At 41.1% G+C, this 20424-nt stretch overlaps 1 protein-coding gene across 1 annotated transcript; it reads right to left on the bottom strand.

Annotated features, from left to right (window-relative positions):
* Nucleotides 1-80: 80 nt before the first annotated feature.
* On the bottom strand, nucleotides 81-12931 carry LOC307134851 (polymeric immunoglobulin receptor-like). Its single transcript, XM_079830881.1, has 8 exons — nucleotides 12747-12931; nucleotides 10574-10891; nucleotides 10037-10348; nucleotides 9626-9949; nucleotides 9150-9251; nucleotides 1453-1548; nucleotides 1205-1248; nucleotides 81-1102 (listed from the first exon to the last, which is right to left on the bottom strand). The coding sequence occupies exons 1-8, from the start codon at nucleotides 12784-12786 to the stop codon at nucleotides 851-853; spliced, it is 1488 nt and encodes a 495-aa protein (XP_079687007.1). The 5' UTR covers nucleotides 12787-12931; the 3' UTR covers nucleotides 81-850.
* Nucleotides 12932-20424: the final 7493 nt, after the last annotated feature.

Below are 20424 nucleotides of genomic sequence, written 5' to 3'. Positions count from 1 at the left end.
GGTCTTAAAGGGGCAGTAGCCTTTACTGCTGTCTGTTTAATGTCAAACAACAAAAGACAAGGACATCACTCACTGCTCTTGATTGAATAGCTTTTGTAAGTTTAATAGGATTAATCTTTAATTTATACACTCAAATATACAATGTTATTTTACATTTGATCAATTTCTGTACCTGAAAACTAATGTTAGACATACCTGAAAAACCTGAAAAGCATAGTTTATTTTATTAGTAGGACTGTTTGCTCAATAGTATTTATTTGTGCTGCTGTTTGTATTTAAATTATTTGTTCTTATTATTTTCTTTATTTTTATTTGACTGTAGTACTTTTTTCCCTGAACATAGCAAATACTGAACCGTACCGAAACAGTGAACCTAAAACCGGGATACAAACCGAACCGTGAGCAAACTGTACCGTTACACCCCTAGCGTAACGCATGCGAGGGGGGGCCACAAAATGGAGAACATTTTCAAAGGGTGCCATGACTGAAAAAAGGTTGGGAAACTGTTCTAGAGGAATGGTCACAAATCCCCATAAACACACTCCTAAACCTTGTGGAAAGCCTTCCCAGAAGAGCTGAAGCTATTAGAGCTGCAAAGGGTGGGCGACTCCATATCAAACCCTACGGATTAAGAATGGGATGGCATTAAAGCTCAGGTGCATGTAAAGGCAGGCGTCACAACACTTTTGGCAATATAGTGTATCTTCCTACACAATTACCAGACATTAAGAAATCCCGTTTCACAAAATCCACATCTTCATGAAGAAACGTTGTCAAGCTAACATTGTATTATAAAATATGAGGCAAAGGAGCATCACTGAAGAAGACGAACACAAACTCATTGATATTCTCAAGCAGAGAGATGATTGACAGCAGCGTATTCACTGTAATCCTGATTTTTCCTGACCCTGACACTGGCAGGACAGTCCGATTGCTTGTGGAAATTCACCACTGCGTAATTCAGATCCTCAGCAGAAGTGATGCAGCACTGAGAGTCTCCAGCGGCTTCCTGAACCGTAGCGTAAACGCAGTCAGAGGGGTTTGTGGGTAATGGTTTGTGAGGGTCTTTAATCTCCTCATAATCACAACCAGTGTGAGAAACCTGAAGAGAGACAGAGGAATTATTTACAGAACTGAAGATCATCATTAGACATTAATATCATTATGAATAAAAATCAATATTTGATACAGTAACTGGACTTACCACTTCATGTTTGCCTGGTCCAGTGTGAGATGACGAATCAGCGCCTGTCAAAAACAAGCATGCTAAATGAATGACATTAATGTACATCTCAATTCAACACTGATGTCTTGTGTAATGTTTTCACACATCATCAAGTGTCTGTATTTTGCTCATGTCTCGTTGCAGCCTCAGATCAAGAGATCTCTCTGTTTTAAACTCAGTATAAATGGAGAGTTTGTGCATCTGAAGGAGTTCAGAATGAGTTTTACCTGGAGACTGACGCTTCTTACAGAGAAACAGTAACGAGAGTCCAGCGATGATCAGAACCAGAAGAAGCAGAACCAGAGAGATGATCAGAGAAGAGCCTGAAAACACAGGAGAAATAATCAGAGAGTCTGATCACTGTAAGATAAACATCAGATCAGATCATGGGCGGAGCTGGACATGTGGAGGAGGACTGACCAGACATGATACTGGATCTTCAGGGTTAGCCCAATGACCATATCCCAAATATCAAAACTCAAAATATGCCATTCCCATACCTAAAATACATATTTGACCGACAGTTTTATGTCCCTCCTTCACATCTAGCACAGGTTTATCATTGGTAGAATGTAAAATATTTCAATACAAGCTTTTCAGTCAAACACAATTAATACAATATGACCCTATATGGGGGGGGGGGGGGGGGGGGGGTAAGTGTGTAAATAAAGCATATTCTTCACTTGAACCAACACACTTTCCACTATGGAATGCCAAAGATGACAAAATAAATAAATAAATAAATAAATAAATAAATAAATAAATGAAATATACAAAGAAATGTAAAAGATAAAAAGTGTGTATTCGTTTATTTCCTTATTTATGTATAATTGTATTTTTCCACATTTCTTTTTTCATTCATTTATTTATTTATACATTTATTTATTTATTTTGCATATTATTTATACACCATACAGACAAAAAAAGTTAAAAGAAATAAGTGTATAAATAAATACATTTGGAAATAAACCAATGTAGACATAAATACATAAATGTGTATATAAATAAAAGTGAAAATAAATAAATGTGGGAAAATGCAATTATACATAAATAAGGAAATAAAAGTACAAACACACTTATTTTATTTTATTTCTTTGTATATTTATGTCACAGTTGGTTTTGTTTATGTTTTCATGTCTTTTATTTTGTATTCTCACTGTCATGCTTCCTGTTTGCCATGTGGTTTCCTTTGTGGGTGTGTCCTGGTCTGATTGGTTCATTGTCTTGTCATGTGGTTATGAGTTCTGGTCAGGCCCGGTGCTAGAGGTTGCTAAGCATAATCATATGCTAATTAGATTCAGTGTATAGATGCATTGCCTAGAATGGGAATGGTATATAAAATTATTCTGTATCTTTCATAACATTGGGAATCATCTTTATACAAACTTTGTGAAAAAAAAATCTAAATTCACAAAATCTTTTTTTCTGGTTCTCAGGAAGATGACATGTTAAAATGCTAGTAACTCATTAAAGGGGCATTTCAGCGCTGGGAAGATGAATGTGTATTTAAACTGGGTCATTCATGTAGTAGAAATGTGAAATTATTTTTGAATTTGGTGCCTTCTAGACTGAGAATAGACAGAAAATGTATTTTTGTCTCATGTGGATGAAAGACAACAACTCCCAGAATGCACTTGCTTCGCTGTCCTACGAGGCCACTCCCAAAGCCACGCCTACTTGTTATCACTGGCCCACTGCGGCTCCGCCCCCACCATCTTTTTGACATTCATAGTAATAAAATAATTTCGTTCAGTTAGAGAATAGACACTGCAATGAAAAACTAAATGTTTCTTTTCAATAAAGTGTGAGTGAACCGAACGAAAGTCACGTCACAGACGCAGCAGGAGTCAGATCTCATTCATCACGAGAGAAGAGCTGAGCAGAGCTGAGGTAAGAGCGGCATCATTCACGATGTGTGTCCAGTCTGGCGCGTTATCAGATCATGCATATGGAAGCTTAACTTTCATAGGAATTCATTGAAAAGTTGAAACACTCACTTTGCTCTGCATCGCTCCGTTATGAATGCCCGAGGCCGAGCGGTAGCGGCTGTGCGCATTTACATTCTGTGAGTGAGATCTGATAACATGCAGAACTAGCTCTACTTCTGGCTGTAGTCTCTAGCCTCTGGACAAAAAAGCCTCTGATGACACTAAATGACGATATTTGAGTCATTGGAGATTTTTTCCAGAAATAAAATGCATAATTCTCTCGTCTCAGGGGGATATGAGGGGGGAAAGTACCATAATTCGAATAAACTTCTGGGTTTCTACTGATACAAAGCTTAATGCTAAATCACTGAAGTAACCCTTTAAAGCAATGTAAACTAATAGATTAATAGACAATTTGCAGCAAAATATTTTTGAAATCCCAATTATTGGTAAATGACTTGTAAACAAACCCACAAACCCTTTATGACACTTTATACATCAAGGACCGAGATGTCACCCGGCATGGCGCAGCCGGGGCCCCACCCTGGAGCCAGGCCCGGGGTTGGGGCTCGTATGCGAGCGCCTGGTGGCTGGGCCTCCCCCCATGGGGCCTGGCCGGGCTCAGCCCGAAGGAGTGACGTGGGGCCGCCCTCCTGTGGGCTCACCAGCTGCAGGAGGGAGTGTAAGGGGCCGGTGCATAGTGGATCGGGCAACAGTCGAAGGCGAGGCCCCCGACGACCCGATCTCTGGACACGGAATCTGCCTTTAGGGACGTGGAATGTCACCTCGTTGCCGGGGAAGGAGCCTGAGCTTGGGCGGGAGGTCGGGAGGTACCGACTAGAGATAGTCGGGTTCACCTCCATGCACAGCTTGGGCTCTGGAACCACACTTCTCGAGAGAGGCTGGACTCTCTACCACTCTGGAGTTGCCCTTGGTGAGAGGCGGAGAGCTGGAGGGGGTTTGCTTATAGCCCCCCAGCTCAGCCGCCATGTGTTGGAGTTCACCCCGGTGAGCGTGAGGGTCGCTTCCCTGTGCCTTCGAGTCAGGGATAGGTCTCTCAATGTTGTGTGTGCCTACGGGCCGAACGGCAGTGCGGAGTATCCGGCCCTCTTGGAGTCTCTGGGAGGGGTGCTGGAAAGTGCTCCGACTGGAGATTCTGTCGTTCTACTGGGGGACTTCAACGCCCACGTGGGCAGTGACAGTGACACCTGGAGGGGCGTGATTGGGAGGAACGGCCCTCCTGATCTGAACCCGAGCGGTGTTCTGTTATTGGATTTCTGTGCTAGCCACGGTTTGTCCATAACGAACAGCATGTTCAAGCATAAGGGTGTCCATAGGTGCGCATGGCACCAGGACACCCTAGACCGGAGGTCGATGATCGACTTTGTGGTCGTGTCATCAGACCTTCGGCCATATGTCTTGGACACTCGGGTGAAGAGAGGGGCGGAGCTGTCAACTGATCACCACCTGGTGGTGAGTTGGATCCGATGGAGGGGGAGAAAGCTGGACAGACTCGGCAGACCCAAACATACTGTGAGGGTCTGTTGGGAACGTTTGGCCGAGCCCCCTGTCAGAGAGATCTTCAACTCCCACCCCCGGCAGAGCTTCGACCGTATCCCGAGGGAGTCTGGAGTTATTGAGTCCGAGTGGACCATGTTCTCCACCTCCATTGTTGAGCTGTGGCCATAAGGTCTCCGGTGCCTGTCGAGGCGGCAATCCCCGAACCCGGTGGTGGACACCGGAAGTAAGGGATGCCGTCAAGCTGAAGAAGGAGTCCTATCGGGCCTGGCTGGCTTGTGGGACTCCGGACTCAGCTGACAGGTACCGGCAGGCCAAGCGGACTGCAGCCCGGGTAGTCGTGGAGGCAAAAAAAAAATCGGCCCTGAGAGGAGTTTGGTGAGGCCATGGAGAAAGACTATCGGTTGGCCTCGAAGAGATTCTGGCAAACTGTTCGACGCCTCAGGAGGGGGAAACAGTGCCCTACCAACACTGTTTACAGTGGAGATGGGCACCTGTTGACCTCAACTGGGGATATCGTCTGGCGGTGGAAGGAATACTTTGAGGATCTCCTCAATCCCACCGACATGTCTTCCATTGAGGAAACAGTGGCTGGGGACTCGGAGGTGGACTCGTCCATCACCCGGGCTGAAGTCATCGAGGTGGTTAAAAAGCTCCTCTGTGGCAAGGCACAGGGGGTGGATGAGATCCGCCCTGAGTACCTCAAGTCTCTGGTTGTTGTGGGGCTGTCTTGGCTGACACGTCTCTGCAACATCGCATGACGGTGGGGAACAGTACCTCTGGACTGGCAGACCGGGGTGGTGGTCCCTCTATTCAAGAAGGGGGACCGGAGAGTGTGTTCCAACTATAGGGGGATCACACTTCTCAGCCTCCCCGGGAAAGTCTATGCCAGGGTACTGGAGAGGAGAATTCGGCCGATAGTGGAACCTCGGATTCAGGAGGAACAGTGTGGTTTTCGTCCCGGTCATGGAACACTGGACCAGCTCTATACCCTTTCCAGGGTGCTGGTGGGTTCATGGGAGTTTGCCCAACCAGTCCACATGTGTTTTGTGGATTTGGAGAAGGCATTCGACTGTGTTCCTCGTGGCATCCTGTGGAGGGTGCTCTGGGAGTATGGGTTCGGTGGTCCCCTGCTTAGGGCTGTTCGGTCCCTGTACAACCAGAGCAAGAGCTTGGTTCGCATTGCCGTCAGTAAGTCAGACCTGTTCCAGGTGCATGTTGGACTCCGGCAGGGCTACCCTTTGTCACCGGGTTCATAATTTTTATGGACAGAATTTCTAGGCGCTAAGTCTGTGTGTCTCTGCTTAGACTGTTGCCCCCGCGACCCGGCCCCGGATAAGCGGAAGATGATGGATGGATGGATGGATGGACTTGTAAATAAATAATCATACATTTCTCACTGTACACTGCTGTGGTGGAGCCGTTGCTTAGCCTGCACTTTACTAGAGCACCCTCAGTGATTCTGGAACCGGGCCTGGTTCTGGTTGTTCATTGGTTGTCATAGTCATGTGTTCTCCTGGTCTCTGTATAAATAGTCCTCATGTTTGCCTTGTCAGTTCATCATGTATTGTTCCCTGTACCTCTGTTGGGGAGTCCACGCTTAGTTTATGTTTATTTCATGTTTCTATTTAAGATCAAGTCTAGTCTTTATTGTGTATTTGTTCACGTTTTGTTTAAATAATAAACTGCACATGGGTTCATATAAACATGCCTCAGAGGAATCGTTACAGAATACACGACTGATAAAATTACCCCAGCAGTTCGCCTCTTGTGTCTCTGTCAAGGCAATCGCGCCACAGTGGATTAAAGCCCCGTTTCCACCAAAATTATCCGGAACAATTTGTACCAGGAATTTTTTTACAGGAACTTTTTCTCCCCCAGACGTGCTACTGTCTGCGTTTCCACTGTGGTCTAAAGTACCGTGAAGATTAGGCTAATTAGACTGCTCCTCCCAGTCAGAGATGGACAGGAATCACTTTTGTGCGATACTGTCTGCAACAATAACAAGTGGAGGATATTCAAGCAGCGCTGCTTTTGCTGGTTATATATTGGTTTACTAAAGAGGTCATTAACAAAACGGCAGAAAAGAGACGAGCACTGATACTAAAGCGTATTCTGAAAGCTCGTAAAGCTAGATTTAAAATAAGACAACGTATGTTATTATCAGCTATTACGGACATTGACCGTGAGATTGCTGAGACAACGCGCGCCATCGGACAGAAAGAGCAAGACTGATATTTACTGAACGCAGAACGAACCTTGCAAGACTTTTAAAAATGCCGGTTGAAATAAAATGCTGCGTGAACTCAACCAATCAGCATGATCACCCAAGTCCCACCCCCGAAAGTTCCTGAACTTTGAAAAAGTACTACCTAGCAGGCAGGGCTGTTTGGAGGGGGAAATAGTTACCCATAACTTATTTTAGACCCTGCGGTCGAAACACACCGAGTACCACCCCTAACGCGGCTTATATAGAAGATTTTTGTGGACTCTGTTACTTGGTGGACTTTAATGATGTGGCACTCAAAGACATTTCTTGATTGGGTTTGAATGAACCCATTTGTTCCCAGATGCCTGGAGGGAAAACCCATTTTTCCCAAGTGGAATATATTGACCTTGCATTATTACGGAGTGGATTCTCTTGTTCTGTGGGGACAGTGGAAGAGGAACCCCACAATTCTCCAGTATCTACCAAGCTAGAGCCCTCAGCCTTCATGTCTGCCACGCCAAAGTCTCATCACCTCATGGCTGCCACACCAGAGTGTCTCCATGCCATATCTGGAGTTATTTAAGCCACGCCTGCCATGCCAGGGCCTGTTCATGTCATGGCCACCAGTCAAGAGCCTCTTCACAACATGGCCGGTACGCCTGAGCCCTCGGCCAAGAGAGCGACTGAGCCAGAGCCCTCAGCCTAGATGGCCACTGAGCCAGAGCCCTCAGCCTAGATGGCCACCACATCTGAGCCCTCAGCCAAGATGGCCACTGAACCAGAGCCCTCGCCACCATGTTTAAGCCCTCAGCCATCACAGCCACCACACCATAGCCTCTATGCATTATATATCCAACAGAAAGTCACGTGTTGTCATCTCAAAACTCTGGTAATTATGGCGTGAGCGCAGCTTTAGTCCTCATGTTTGCCTTGTCAGTTTGTCATGTATTGTTCCCTGGGTACTGTTTAAACGCACAGGTTTACTTTAAAAATATTTGTCAGGTAACTGACTCTTCATTTTCTTCCACTCCAGATACGTGTTATACTATATTTTTTTATTTTATTTTATTCACTTACAAATATTTTAATTATATTTCTGTGTAAAGCACTTTCAATTGCCACTGTGTATGAAATGTACTATACAAATAAACTTGCCTTGCCTGTACCTCTGTTGGTGAGTCCATGCTTAGTCCAGGTTTATGTTTATTTCATGTTTCTATTTAATATCAATCTAGTCTTTATTTTGTATTTATTTATTATTTCAGGAGTTTTGGCATTTCGAAACGATCATAACGAACCACCAAAATGATTGGGTTATTATTGCCATTTATTTTTTACATGTAAGAGTGGACTCCTGCAGATGGTTCAATCTGCAGGGTTGCCAGAAGACTAAAGAAATGTTATTAGAAAGATGGAAGAAAACTGTACATTTCTCGTCTATTTCCACCCACTGCAACTCATACCAACGACGGAGATAAGTGCAGTTACAATAGCAAAATATGTGGGAGAGCGTTTCTATAAGGTGACTATATTGTATTGCAATAGGGAGCACTTCAAAGTCAATACTAAATCAAAACTAGTTAGCACAGTATTCATAATAAAAAGGATTTAATGACAAAATCTGGTTATGGTTACACTTAAAATAGTTTCAAAATGGATGTATGAGATAAACTTATACCATTAATCGTACACAGCATGAATAAAATGTTACCTGAGGGATAGAGAGAGAGAGAGAGAGAGAGAGAGAGAGAGAGAGAGAGAGAGAGAGAGAGAGAGAGAAAAAGAGTGAGTGGGGGAGAGAGAGAAGAAGAGAGCAAAGAAGAGAAGCCCCAATGACCTCAAGAGCCAGAGAAAAAGAGAAAGAGCAACAAATCCAATCTTCTTTTATCTATTCCTTGACCATGTGACTGAAACCAAATGTATTCATTTAAACTGACCAAGCAGACCAAACTTCCCCCGCTGTAAAGGTGGGACCCCATGTGGCCCACAGGCCTCTCTATTGTCTTCCAGGCCCTTCTGATAAGCAAATGGGGGTTGACAACAGTCAAGCAAATTTCTTTCTTGGATTTCAAATATCAAATATCTTTGATTATTTTAAATTCCTTCATACATACTAGCTATTTAAAATGTATTAAATGTAATATTTATTTTACAATTGAAAATATCATTTATTTTTATGTTTAGCAATATATTTCAGCTGGTAGGGGCGTCAGGCCTCCTCACAAGCTCCACCCACTGATCACATGTTTGTATTTCAGCTCAAGATCACCTGCTGATGTGTTCAGAGACGCCGGTGATGTAGAAGAAGCTGATGATGATGATGATGATGATGATGTTGATGATGATGATGATGGTGGTGGTGATGATGTCTCTGAGAATTTTGTATATAAAAATGAAAAAATACATTTCTAAATGATACTTTTTTCACACCAGAACTTGACATCATTCTCTAATGGTGAAGAGACATGTTACTGATGGCTTTCACACATTCATTACCCAGAATTCAAGTTGCTGATGCACAGAAACTGTTTGTTTGAGTTTCTGTAAATAACGCCTGTGGTTTCACACTGAATAATACAGTACAGCAGTGTCACTGACGAGCTCCCTTAAACTGCAGTTAACTACAGTACAAGTGTGGTAAAAGAACTCACGTCAGAGATAAAAACTGCATCCAGATGACCACTTATCTGCTGAAGAGATGTTATTCTACCTTATGATTAATATCGGTGAGAAAAGCATCCGCACCTGTGAGGTTGATCAGGACTCGTGTGATGAAGCTCTTGTGTCCTCCATCAGACTGAACTCCACACCAGTATTCTGAATGTTGTTCAGTCACATGACTGATGCTTCCCGTCAGGAGCCGCTCTTCTCTGTCATCATACAGCTGGATCTTTCCCTCACGCCTCCATCTTCTGCTCTCATTCACAGACGTCTCTTCAGCACAGAGATCAGCTCCAGATCTCCAGCAGAGAAACTTCACATCACTGCTGTGGGATTGTGGGTATTTGCAGCTGATGTTCACAGATCCTCCTGCAGCCGCTGATAGACTGATGCTCTTCACACAATCATCTGTTTCAGATCCAAATAAAGCGCAGTAATGTTAGAATGACCAGATATATTCATGGATTCACCTCATAATGACTGAAAGCGGCTCACCCTTCTCTATGTTCAGGCTAAACTCAGAGGAGAAACTGTAGTCTTTAGAAACTTTGACTATAATTATATATTTTCCGGAGTCGTTGTCCTTCAGCTCTCTGATAAACACACGTAAGAGCCCTGCAGATCTGCCCTCATGAACGGAGAATCGTCTGTCATGTTTCCATTCTGAGGCTCTGTTAGTGTTTATTACAGGAAAACATTCTCTAGATTTACAGATGTATTTCACAGGGTTCTTGTGTTTCTTCTCATATTTGAAGTTTATGATGACGTTTCCTCCTGAATATCCTCTCACGGTCCTGATTGGTTGATCTGTTTAACACAAACACAGATCATTTGTCATTTTATTCTCAATATAAACACATTTATCTTCACTTTGCTACAATATTTATGAACTCAAGTCCAGATGATGAGTGTAAATCTTCCATCAGGAGATAAAAAGGTTATTGATGGCGTGAGTTATGAGTTAGACGAGTGAACGGCAGTAATTCCAGTCAGTGTTGAGGATCGTGATGTTGTGGAGTCTCAGTTACTCACCGGTTATAACCTTCAGATTCACTTCAGTGGAGGAATCAGTTATAAACTTTTCAGCTCCACAATAGTACATCCCAGAATCCCGTTCTCTCAGATCTCTGATGGTCACAGTGAGGACGGCTGAACTTGTGTCGTCATACAGAGAGAATCTTCCAGAATCAACCCATTTATTTTTCTCATTAGTCTTGATTTGGTATGTGCAGTCTGACCACTGTACTTTACAAAAATACTTTTGATTCTCTGTAAATCTTTCATCATATTTGCATGAGATTTCGACTCCGCCTCCTGAATATCCGGTCACTTCTATGGAGCTCACGACACCTACAACAAACCAGCATCTTAACACAACACTAATACACACTGAAGGGAGATTCATGTCAAAGGTCATTAGTTATGGACAGTGTTGGGCAAGTTACTTTTAAAAAGTAATTAGTTACAGTTACTAGTTACTTCTTCCAAAAAGTAACTAAATTAGTTACTCAGTTACAAATTTTAAAAGTAACTAGTTACTTAAGAAAGTAACTGTTGCGTTACTTTCAAGTAAAATTAAATTTTAAATGCTCAAATGTGACCCCACCTCAACCCCTCTTTAACGGAACTTAAAATACATGTGCATGTTCAATTATTTATGAGAAACCTGATTATTATAATGAAATGGACACTTAATACAATACATTATTAACAGAAACATGAAACATATGTACACATCTAAATATTGTTTTGCTGTGGGACAAAGTGAGCCTAGCCTCCAATCAAATGCCATGTATGTAGATATTATGTTTATATAGTGGATCAATGCAAATAACACAATAGATGTTTTGGAACTTTTGATATTTATTGCCCCTCAACAGGCCACAACTGGGCAAAATTAAATTAAGCTTGTTAAGCAATATGTCAAAAAGAATTAACAAATATATACACTCTTTGTAGTGCAAATAAAACAAAAATTACTGCAAAAATACTGTACTTCAAGTAGAACAGTGTAACAATATTAGGTGATTTCAATGTAACTGGAAAGTGCAATGTATAGCATACCGAAGGATTTAAACAGGTAGGTAATACATAAAAAAAAAAAATACATCTCCATAAAAATAAATCTCGTACTCTGGCCATTGACAATCTTACTTCTCCTTCGGTAATCATGGCCACTAATTTCGTGGAAGCATGCAACGTTGAAAGATGTTTGAGTAAGTTTGAATTACTTGACACTGACGTGGATAGGCACTTTTGCCCAGGGCATAATGTGCATTTCACGATTACATTCGTTCTTTTAATTTCTTGAAGGAAAAAGTAATGTCTATACTTCCATTTAGAGAAGGCTACTTTTGGATTATTTGGGCTCGTCGCCATACCTGTCTCTCGTTGACTGACTGGCTTGTGTTGTTCCTTCTTGTGTGTCCTGTCCTGTCTGACTATGCGTTATTATGATGAGTAGTTCGCAATTCATGAGCATTACTAATGATGGGTCGTTCGCGAATGACCGTTAGTGATGATGGATCGACTCGTTCGCGAATGAGCTTTTGATGGGTCGTTCGCGATTCGCGAATGAGCCGACTCTAAGAGCCGGCTCTTTTAGGTGAACGTCGCATAAGGTGAATTGCTCGCATATCTGAAGAGTCGACTCTATTTATTTTTTTTTACAAATTTAGCCTATAGAAATTAAATAATTGTGTAATAAAAATTGAAATATTATAGTCAAAGTCATTTAAAGAGCCGTTTGTGAGCCAAAAGAGCCGGCTCTTTTCAGTGAGCTGAGTCAAAAGAGCCGTATGCCAATCACTACTATGCGTGCTTTCGAACACCTGCCCAACTCTACCTCTGATTGGCTTACAATTTAAATTGTACTCTACCTCAGCCAATCGTCAGAATGTATGCGCTTGTCTCGTGCTCTGCCCACTAACCAAGGAAGAACAGTAGAACTCGCTCAGAGATCTAGTTGGTCTGATGAAAAAAAAACAGCTTCATCAGTTAGTAACGCGTCGCATTTTTTGGCAGTAACGGTAACGGCGTTATTAAGATGAGAAGAGTAATCAATTAGATTACTCATTACTGGAAAAAGTAATGCCGTTAGTAACGGCGTTATTTATAACGCCGTTATTCCCATCATTGGTTATGGATAAAGACTTGTGTTCATTATTTAATCTCTGTTCTGGTTCTTCTGAGTTCAGATTCTTACCAGGAATCATCAGCAGAGTGAAAGTCCAGATGATCTTCATTCTTCTCTCTTATTAAATGATCTCTGTTGTCTGTAGATTCAGTTCTTCTGAAGCTCTCGATGTGTGTTCAGATGAGGTTTGAGTGTTTCTTTCCTGTTACAAGTTTAACATGAAGTTCTGAATTTGACGGAGACGCCCAGTTCCTCTGAGAGAGAGAGAGAGAGAGAGAGAGAGAGAGCGAGAGAGAGAGAGAGAGAGAGACTTTGACTTTTAAAGCTATTATACACAACACACAGACCCACAAAAATAAGTAATAATATAAAAAATCTAATTAAAACCCATATTTCCAAACTCGCTCATTGTCACTAAAGCATCTCTCACACACCACCTCATTTAAATATAAAGGTACATTATCAGTTTGTAATATGCAAACTCAATATAAACCATAAATTCTACCAATGATTTAAAAAGAGACAACAAATCAACATCTTGACCAGCATTTTTACATTGATGTGTTTTCAGGATGGCTAACTTAGCTTGGACCACTAAAAATTGGCAGGCACAAACTGCTCTCGCCATGACTGTTACTGCAACCAAAAATAAAAAGGATATTTGTAAAAGAAAATCACAATTTCATAATTAGTTTTTCCAAAAGTACAAAAAGTGGAACCAGCCTTGAACCCTCACAAAATAAATAAAACCGCATCAGAAGCCTTACAGAGAGAACATTCAGGTCAAACCATATCATTACATTTAGAAACAAAGGTGTTTAGCCAATGCACAGTGACACATTCTCCACTGTAAATCTCCACTTTATTGGAATAGGAGGCTTGTAAAACATCCTCCATGAGGGATTCACATCTCTGAGTACAGAAAGGTTAGTCAGTGTTTCGGCTTCATTCATTCGGCCGTGGCGACGCCACACCAAACATCATCACCGCCACGACTGCAGCTTGACGTCCGATATTGTGCATACTATTGTAAAGCCCCACTAAAGGGATAAAAAAACATTTCAAAGCGCTATAAAGTTTTCGTGCACTATATTCCAAGACTTCTGAAGCCGATTCAATAGCTTACTGTGAGGTGTGAATGAATATTTAAGTCATTAAATTCAAGTTAATGGAAACTCATCTCTCCTCAGTCATTCTCCATTCAGCAATCAAACAGTGTGTCGAGTTCGGTTACGACAGTAATGATGAAACTCACTCCAATGTTCACATTATTATACTTTATTTGAAGAGGGTTTGCATAAAAGGACTTTATCTTGCTGGAGTTTATTGCTGTTTTTCTAAATCATGTTACTTTCTCCCGAGCACTATAATTATTCTTCATGCTCACGGTGACTAAAACTGTTAAAAGAAAAGGCTTAATAAACCATTGCAGCGATATAATAAACTACGCATCAATATCTCTACCCCTAAGTTCCCTTTGTGCTTTGAAGATTGAAGGTTTCACTCAGGCACACGTCCTGAAAACTGAAGCCAAAGCGCCTCAATCGCCCCCTGGTGGCTGGTCCCAGTATAGCTCATAAGCCCCGCCCCTCCATGTTTTCCAATGGACGCAAGACAAACTAAACAATCAAATTACACTTCAAATAATTTTTTCCCAGAGTTGGTTACTGTCATTTTATGCAGCTTTTATCACGCTGATGTAATTTCAAGTGTTCGTTTTTTGAATAAGTTTAGTTTTAGTGAGTTATTTGATGCTGTAAAAAGGGGGGTGTGACGTCATGATTGACAGCTGAGATTGACGGCTTCTCTGAGTGAAGTTGTCACTGAGGCACTAACAGACTTTTTCGGGATTTTCATGAGGAGATTGGAGCTTTAGCTTTAACTTGTACACTGCTTATTTCACACTAACATAATGAATTGTTCTGCATCTGTGAGAGTGTGGGCGGCTCTACTTCCTGCTCTCGGACTCGGTCCCGAATCAGCGCAAGATGTCAGAGCCATATTCAGAGGTTGGCGGCTTCGCTTTTCTTCAGTGGAAGGTAGTGAAGACGTGTCGTCCATTGTTACGATACTCGCTATCGGTTTCGTTTGGGTTGTTTTTTCCTTGAATATGTGTGCAGGGATTGGCTGTCGTTGGAGGAGCCTGATTGGCGGATCTACTGATGAGCCGCTTTAAAAGGGAAGATGTCGAGCTCATTCTGACGTTGGCCTCCTCTGAAGAGCTCCGGATGCCTCCTCCCGTAAACAGATCCCAAAATCTTCAGTTGACCATGTTCGTTTGATTATGATGTTTTAATTGGGTTCATTTTTATGTTTTAGGAGCGTAGGGGTGTCCTGCCATTTACTTTGACTTTGTTTGTGATTTGTTTATTAATAGGGAGATAGGGAAGTTTCTTTGTAATTTTGTTTTGTCCATGAGTAGGTTATTTATACATGTTTTATTGATAAGTCTATTTAGTTTTTTATGTTGGCCTTGGGGCCCTGAAGTCGTTGCACCTTAATTTAATTACTTTGTCCACCTTAATAAATTATACTTTTTGTGGAACTTAGAATTGTGTCTTTGGTGATCTGTCGGCTGGGGTGCGTTCACGTCAAACCCATCTTTACATAACGGGTCATAACAAATGGGGGCTCATCCTATCGTAACAAATTGGGACACGTTATTGTAACAAGTTCGTCATATGGTACGTATACATTTTGTTTCTCATTTTGCTGGTGCAGACGTTTTATTGGCAGTTTTTTCTTGAGTGTCGGGGAAAGGGATATAGAAAAATGGAATTTAGTATTGAGGCGTTTCGACAAAAGCCTTCGTATGAAGCATTAGAATTGTGTCGTAAAGCGGATTTGTACTTAATTGCTGATTATTATGAAATTTCTATAGTAAAATCAGCTCGTAAGAGAGAAGTACAGGACGTGATTCAAGCTGCGTTGATTCAACAGGGTTAACAGCAGTTAAAAATCCTGAAAGTGAGGGTAGGAATACAGAGGAAAGCGCAAGTTTAAAAAATGTTTACGGTCTATGGTTTCAATGCGGAGCGTTGCGCCGGCGCGCTGTGACTCCATATCAAGTGCATCATTCTGCACACGGGCTGCGCATCCAGTGGTTATCAAACCTGTCCTGGACACCCCAGCCCTGCACATTTTGTGTGTCTCCCTCATTTATCACACCTGATTCAACTCATCAGCTCGTAGAGACTGCAAGAACTAAATTGGGTGTGTCTGATAAGGGAGATATACCAAATGCGCAGGACTGGGGTGTCCAGGACAGGTTTGAGAACCACTGGCATAAGCGCTTTGCTGCTCTATAAAACATTGGAGCCTTTCATATTATAATACTTTTGCGCAATAAAAGATTATTAACAGCCTATCTATCATATGTTGCTGCCTCATTAAAAACTGTACATTTAAAAGAAATGTCTTTTCATTTTATAGAATAATGTTGTATCTTATACACCGGTATAACATCCTAAAACATCCCCATAACCTAACAATCATAATTTGTTCTCACCTGCAGGTTAAAGATGTCAGGCGTTGCTTAAGGGTCCTCGGTGGTGCTTGAACCAGCTCAATCTGAGTTCCAGTGCACTGGACAGGTTACTAATATAAATATCTAAACCACAACCAATAAAGATATTTTCAGGAAAAAATCACTCTGAGAATTAATTTTAAAGTTTGTGCGAATAACCACAGAATGGTTTCCGTTTTTACTTAAAAAGTTTCAGAATAATACAAAGACAATCATTAAAAAAGGCAAAAATAACAAAACAACGTGTAAGTCTTCACCTGAAGCGCGGCCCCAAAGAACAATGTACAAAGCTTTTTATACTTGGACATATCCTGGGGCGCGGCCTTAAGAAGCTATGACATCATCATATAGTAATTCCTTATAAGGTAAGCTACTCGCCTTGGACTCAAGCCATCTTAATATTCGTCCAAGGCTACCACAACCTTTGCAACAAGCACACATCCATTGTCTTTTTTTTGCAGCGGACACTTGAAGGCTTAATGTCCCTGTCAAAACCACACAACTCTTATTATAGTGGAGAGTCAGTTTGAACTTCCCCTTTTCAAAGATGTCATGGTTAGAAATCAGCAAACCTTCAAACTGTTAAAAAAAACATGTTTAGCTCATTAAAGAGGTACTTCACCGCTGGTGTATTTAAATTGGGTCATTTATGTAGTAGAAATGTGAAATTATTTTAGAAGTTGGTGCCTTCTAGACTGAGAAAAGCCAGAAAATTTATTTTTGGCTCATGTGGATGAAAGACAACAACTCCCAGAATGCACTTGACTTCAAGCAACCCGCCCCCGAATTGGCACTTATTCTAAACCGAGACTCAAATGAGCACGGCCGCCCGGCATTCGTTCACGGCCTCACAGTTATTCACGGTACATGTCCAGTCTGGCGTGTTTTCAGTTCATGCCTATGAAAGCTTAACTTTCATAGGAATTATTTGAAAACACTCGCTTTGCTCCGACTGCTCCGTTATCAAAGCCAGAGCGGCCGTGGTCATTCTGTGAGTGAGATCCCAGCCCTATGGGTGGCTGAAAACATGAGGAACTAGCTCTACTTCTGTCTGTAGTCTCTAGTCTCTGGCCAAAAAGCCTCAGATGAGACTAAATGACGATATTTGCGTCATCTGAGGATTTTTTCCAGACATAAATACATAAATCTCTCGTCTCAGGGGGATATGAGGGGCGGAGCACGATCATTCGAATATACTACCGGGTTTCTATTGATACTTAATACTTAATGCTAATCGCTGAAGTAACCCTTTAAAAGGAGGATTAAAAAAAAACAATAATTTTCCATACTTTTCTTCACCCACTCTTTAGAATTTTAACAAACTCTATGATTGAAAGTTTGATACATAGAATTTGAAAAGAGAACAATACACATTTCCAACATAAGGCTTCTCAATTAAAAACAAGGTCTGTTCCTCCAAGATCTTTAAGAATATACAGACAATAATCAATCCATGGCATACCATCAGAGCACTACAGCAGTTTTTGCAATGTTTGTAGTCTCGTTGCTTCAGTTTTTGATTCAATAAGGCCTTGACCTCCCTCTACAACAGAAGATAGAGCCAATGATGGCCATTCCAAAAGAAATCAACAAATGCCTTTTGAACCTTTAAAAGCAGTTCTTTATCTAACACTGTCACCTTATGCCAAAGCATTGAAGCTTCCATATTATTAATCACCAGGAATCTCCTCTATATGAGAGCTGTGGGAGAATCCACTTCCACTTTTGAATTTTACCAATGACCCGGTCAACCACTCCTTCCCAGTTCTTCTCCATGTACTGGGCTGCGTTTCCCAAAAGCATCGTAAGCCTAAGTTGATCGTAAAAACGATCGTACGAGTGATCTTAATATTAAGGTCTGTTTCCCAAAAGCATCGTAACTTAAGTAGCACTTGAAAATGATCGTAGATCCAAGAGTGCTCTGGAGTAATCGTAAAGCTCTAAGGTTATCGTAAGAAGACATTAGAGTTATGAGGTCACCTACAGGACAATCAGCAGATTACACGTTTAACTTTATTCAAGTGCATTCTGATAATACTATAAGGTTTTGATTGTACTTTATTGTACACTTTTTTTTATTATTTTTTTTTATTTTAATATTCTCATTATTATCAATGTTGATAAAAAAAACAGTTCTGCTGCTTAATATTTTTGTGGAAACTGACTTTATGATCACTGGATTTTTTTTTATTTTTTTATGAGGGCAAGTAACAAACAAAAAAAATTATAAATACACATCTGAACTAAATGAGGATATTTATTTAGTCTTTTTGAAAGGTATCTTTTCTTGTTTTTTTTTTGTTCAGCCATTTTGTCAGTGCCTCAGCCTGTAGGTGCTTTATATAGACGTGTTTTGATTGCTAATCCACATCAGATGACAATTATTAGGTGAAACTTCAGAGGAAACGATTCCATATAAGGTTATATTTCAGCACTTCGCAAATGGACAGCGACTCTTAAGTAGCACTTAGAGCGCGTTCTCGCGCGTTCATGTTAAGTACATCTTTGGGAAACGCACGTGGATTTGCTGCGAGTGATCGTAACTTCACTCGTAGAACACGCTCTTTAGAGCTAAGATACATCGTTATTGGGAAACCCGGCCCTGGTCAGTTCCAAAATAAATGGCAAGAACATTTAAACCATCCTGGACCCATTTACACTGCGTTGGCAAATTAGGAGGTCCTGTACTATGCCAGTCTCTAATCAACAAAGAAGTATATTTTCCCCAATTTATATATGCAGAGCTTTCTGAGAAATATTCATACATGAAATTATATTATCAATATAATTTGAATTCCTAATTATCAGAGTTACATGGTCTGCATATGCTATATATTTTACCTGGGGAACTTCAGGGCAACCAGGAACAACAATAACACAGTCTTTTTCTCTGTAGACTTAAAAAAGGCTCAATAGAGATCAATAGAGTAAACCTGACAGAGGACACCCTTGTCTTATTCCTCGTCACTGAATAGGGCCTTGTTAATGTGCCATTTACTCTTAACATGCTATAAATATCACTATACATGAGCTTAATAAAAGACACAAAATGATGACCAAATCCAAGAGCCTCAAGAGTCTTAAATAAATAAGAGTGGTCCACTCTATCAAAGGCCTTTTCTTGGTTGAAAGTCTTTTTACCACTTATGATCTTCTATTTGTTTTGTGTGGGTTGTTTTTCTTTTGTACATGTGTGCAGGGATTGGCTGATGTGGAAGGATTCTGATTGGTGGATCAACCGGCTCTCCGCTTTAAAAGGGTGGCGCTAATGGAAGACGAGGAGCTCATTCCGGCGTTGAGCAGGTGGCGTGCAGAGCTCCGGATGCCTCCTCCCGTCGGCAGATCCCAAAACGTTTCGTTTGATTATGAGTGTTTGTTTAAGCTGATTTACTTATGTTCACATTTGCGTTTTGGAGCGTAGGGGTGTCCTGCCATTTATTTTTTATAACTTTAGTATTTGTTTATTAGTAGGGAGTTAGGGAAGTTTCTTTGTAACTTTTGTTTTACTTCCTGATTAGGCCATTTATACATGTTTTATTTATAAGGTTGTTTTGTTTGTTATGTTGGCCTTGGGGAACCCTTAAGCTATTGCTCCTTTATTCATTCATCTTTCTTTTTTCTAAAATAAATCTATATCTTTTATGGAATTTAGTGTCTGTGTTTTTGGTGATCTGTCGGCTGGTTTTTATATTTTACCATCTCAAATTTGCACGTCGACCTCGTCTTAATACGGCAGGTCGTAACAACTGTAATAATGTCTCTAACCAAAAAAAGTTGTCAAATATTGTTCGGTTAGGGATACAGTAAGACTGATTTTTGTGAATAATAGTGTCTATAGAGTTCTTCAGTTTTTTTTGGTCAAGGCTTTTGAAAAGATTTAACAAACAGCAAGGAGACAGGGCGCCAGTTCTTTAAGCAACCAAGGTCTCCTTTTTGGGGGATCAAAGTTAAAACCGCTCTCCGACAGCTTACAGGAAGGGTCTCTCTTTCACTACTTTCCACCAAAACATCAATCAAGTCCTGGCCAATTAAGTTCCAAAAAACCTTATAAAACTCGGCTGAAAGACCGTCCAAACCAGGTGACTTTCCGGGATTCAACTCTCGAAACAGCTCATCGGGACATCGGGACAGCTCTCGAAAGTTCAGCCATTGTCAAAGGGCTCTCAAGATCCATCTTGTCCTTCTCTGATAATTGTAGTAAGTCACTCAGAAGAATGTCAG

This window comes from Gobio gobio, assembly GCF_949357685.1.
Source record: "Gobio gobio genome assembly, chromosome: 12".
In the NCBI taxonomy this organism is placed as follows: Eukaryota; Metazoa; Chordata; class Actinopteri; order Cypriniformes; family Gobionidae; genus Gobio; species Gobio gobio.
Note: the sequence above shows the minus strand (reverse complement) of the source record. Positions and strands in the feature narration are given on the sequence as shown.

Coding starts and splice junctions, on each gene's coding strand:
- LOC307134851 (XM_079830881.1), bottom strand. CDS start 12,786: ATGAAGATCATCTGGACTTTCACTCTGCTGATGATTCCTG. Junction 10,349..10,573: donor GAATCTGAAGGTTATAACCG/GTGAGTAACTGA, acceptor TGTGTTAAACAG/ATCAACCAATCAGGACCGTG. Junction 9,252..9,625: donor AGTCCTGATCAACCTCACAG/GTGCGGATGCTT, acceptor CAAAATTCTCAG/AGACATCATCACCACCACCA.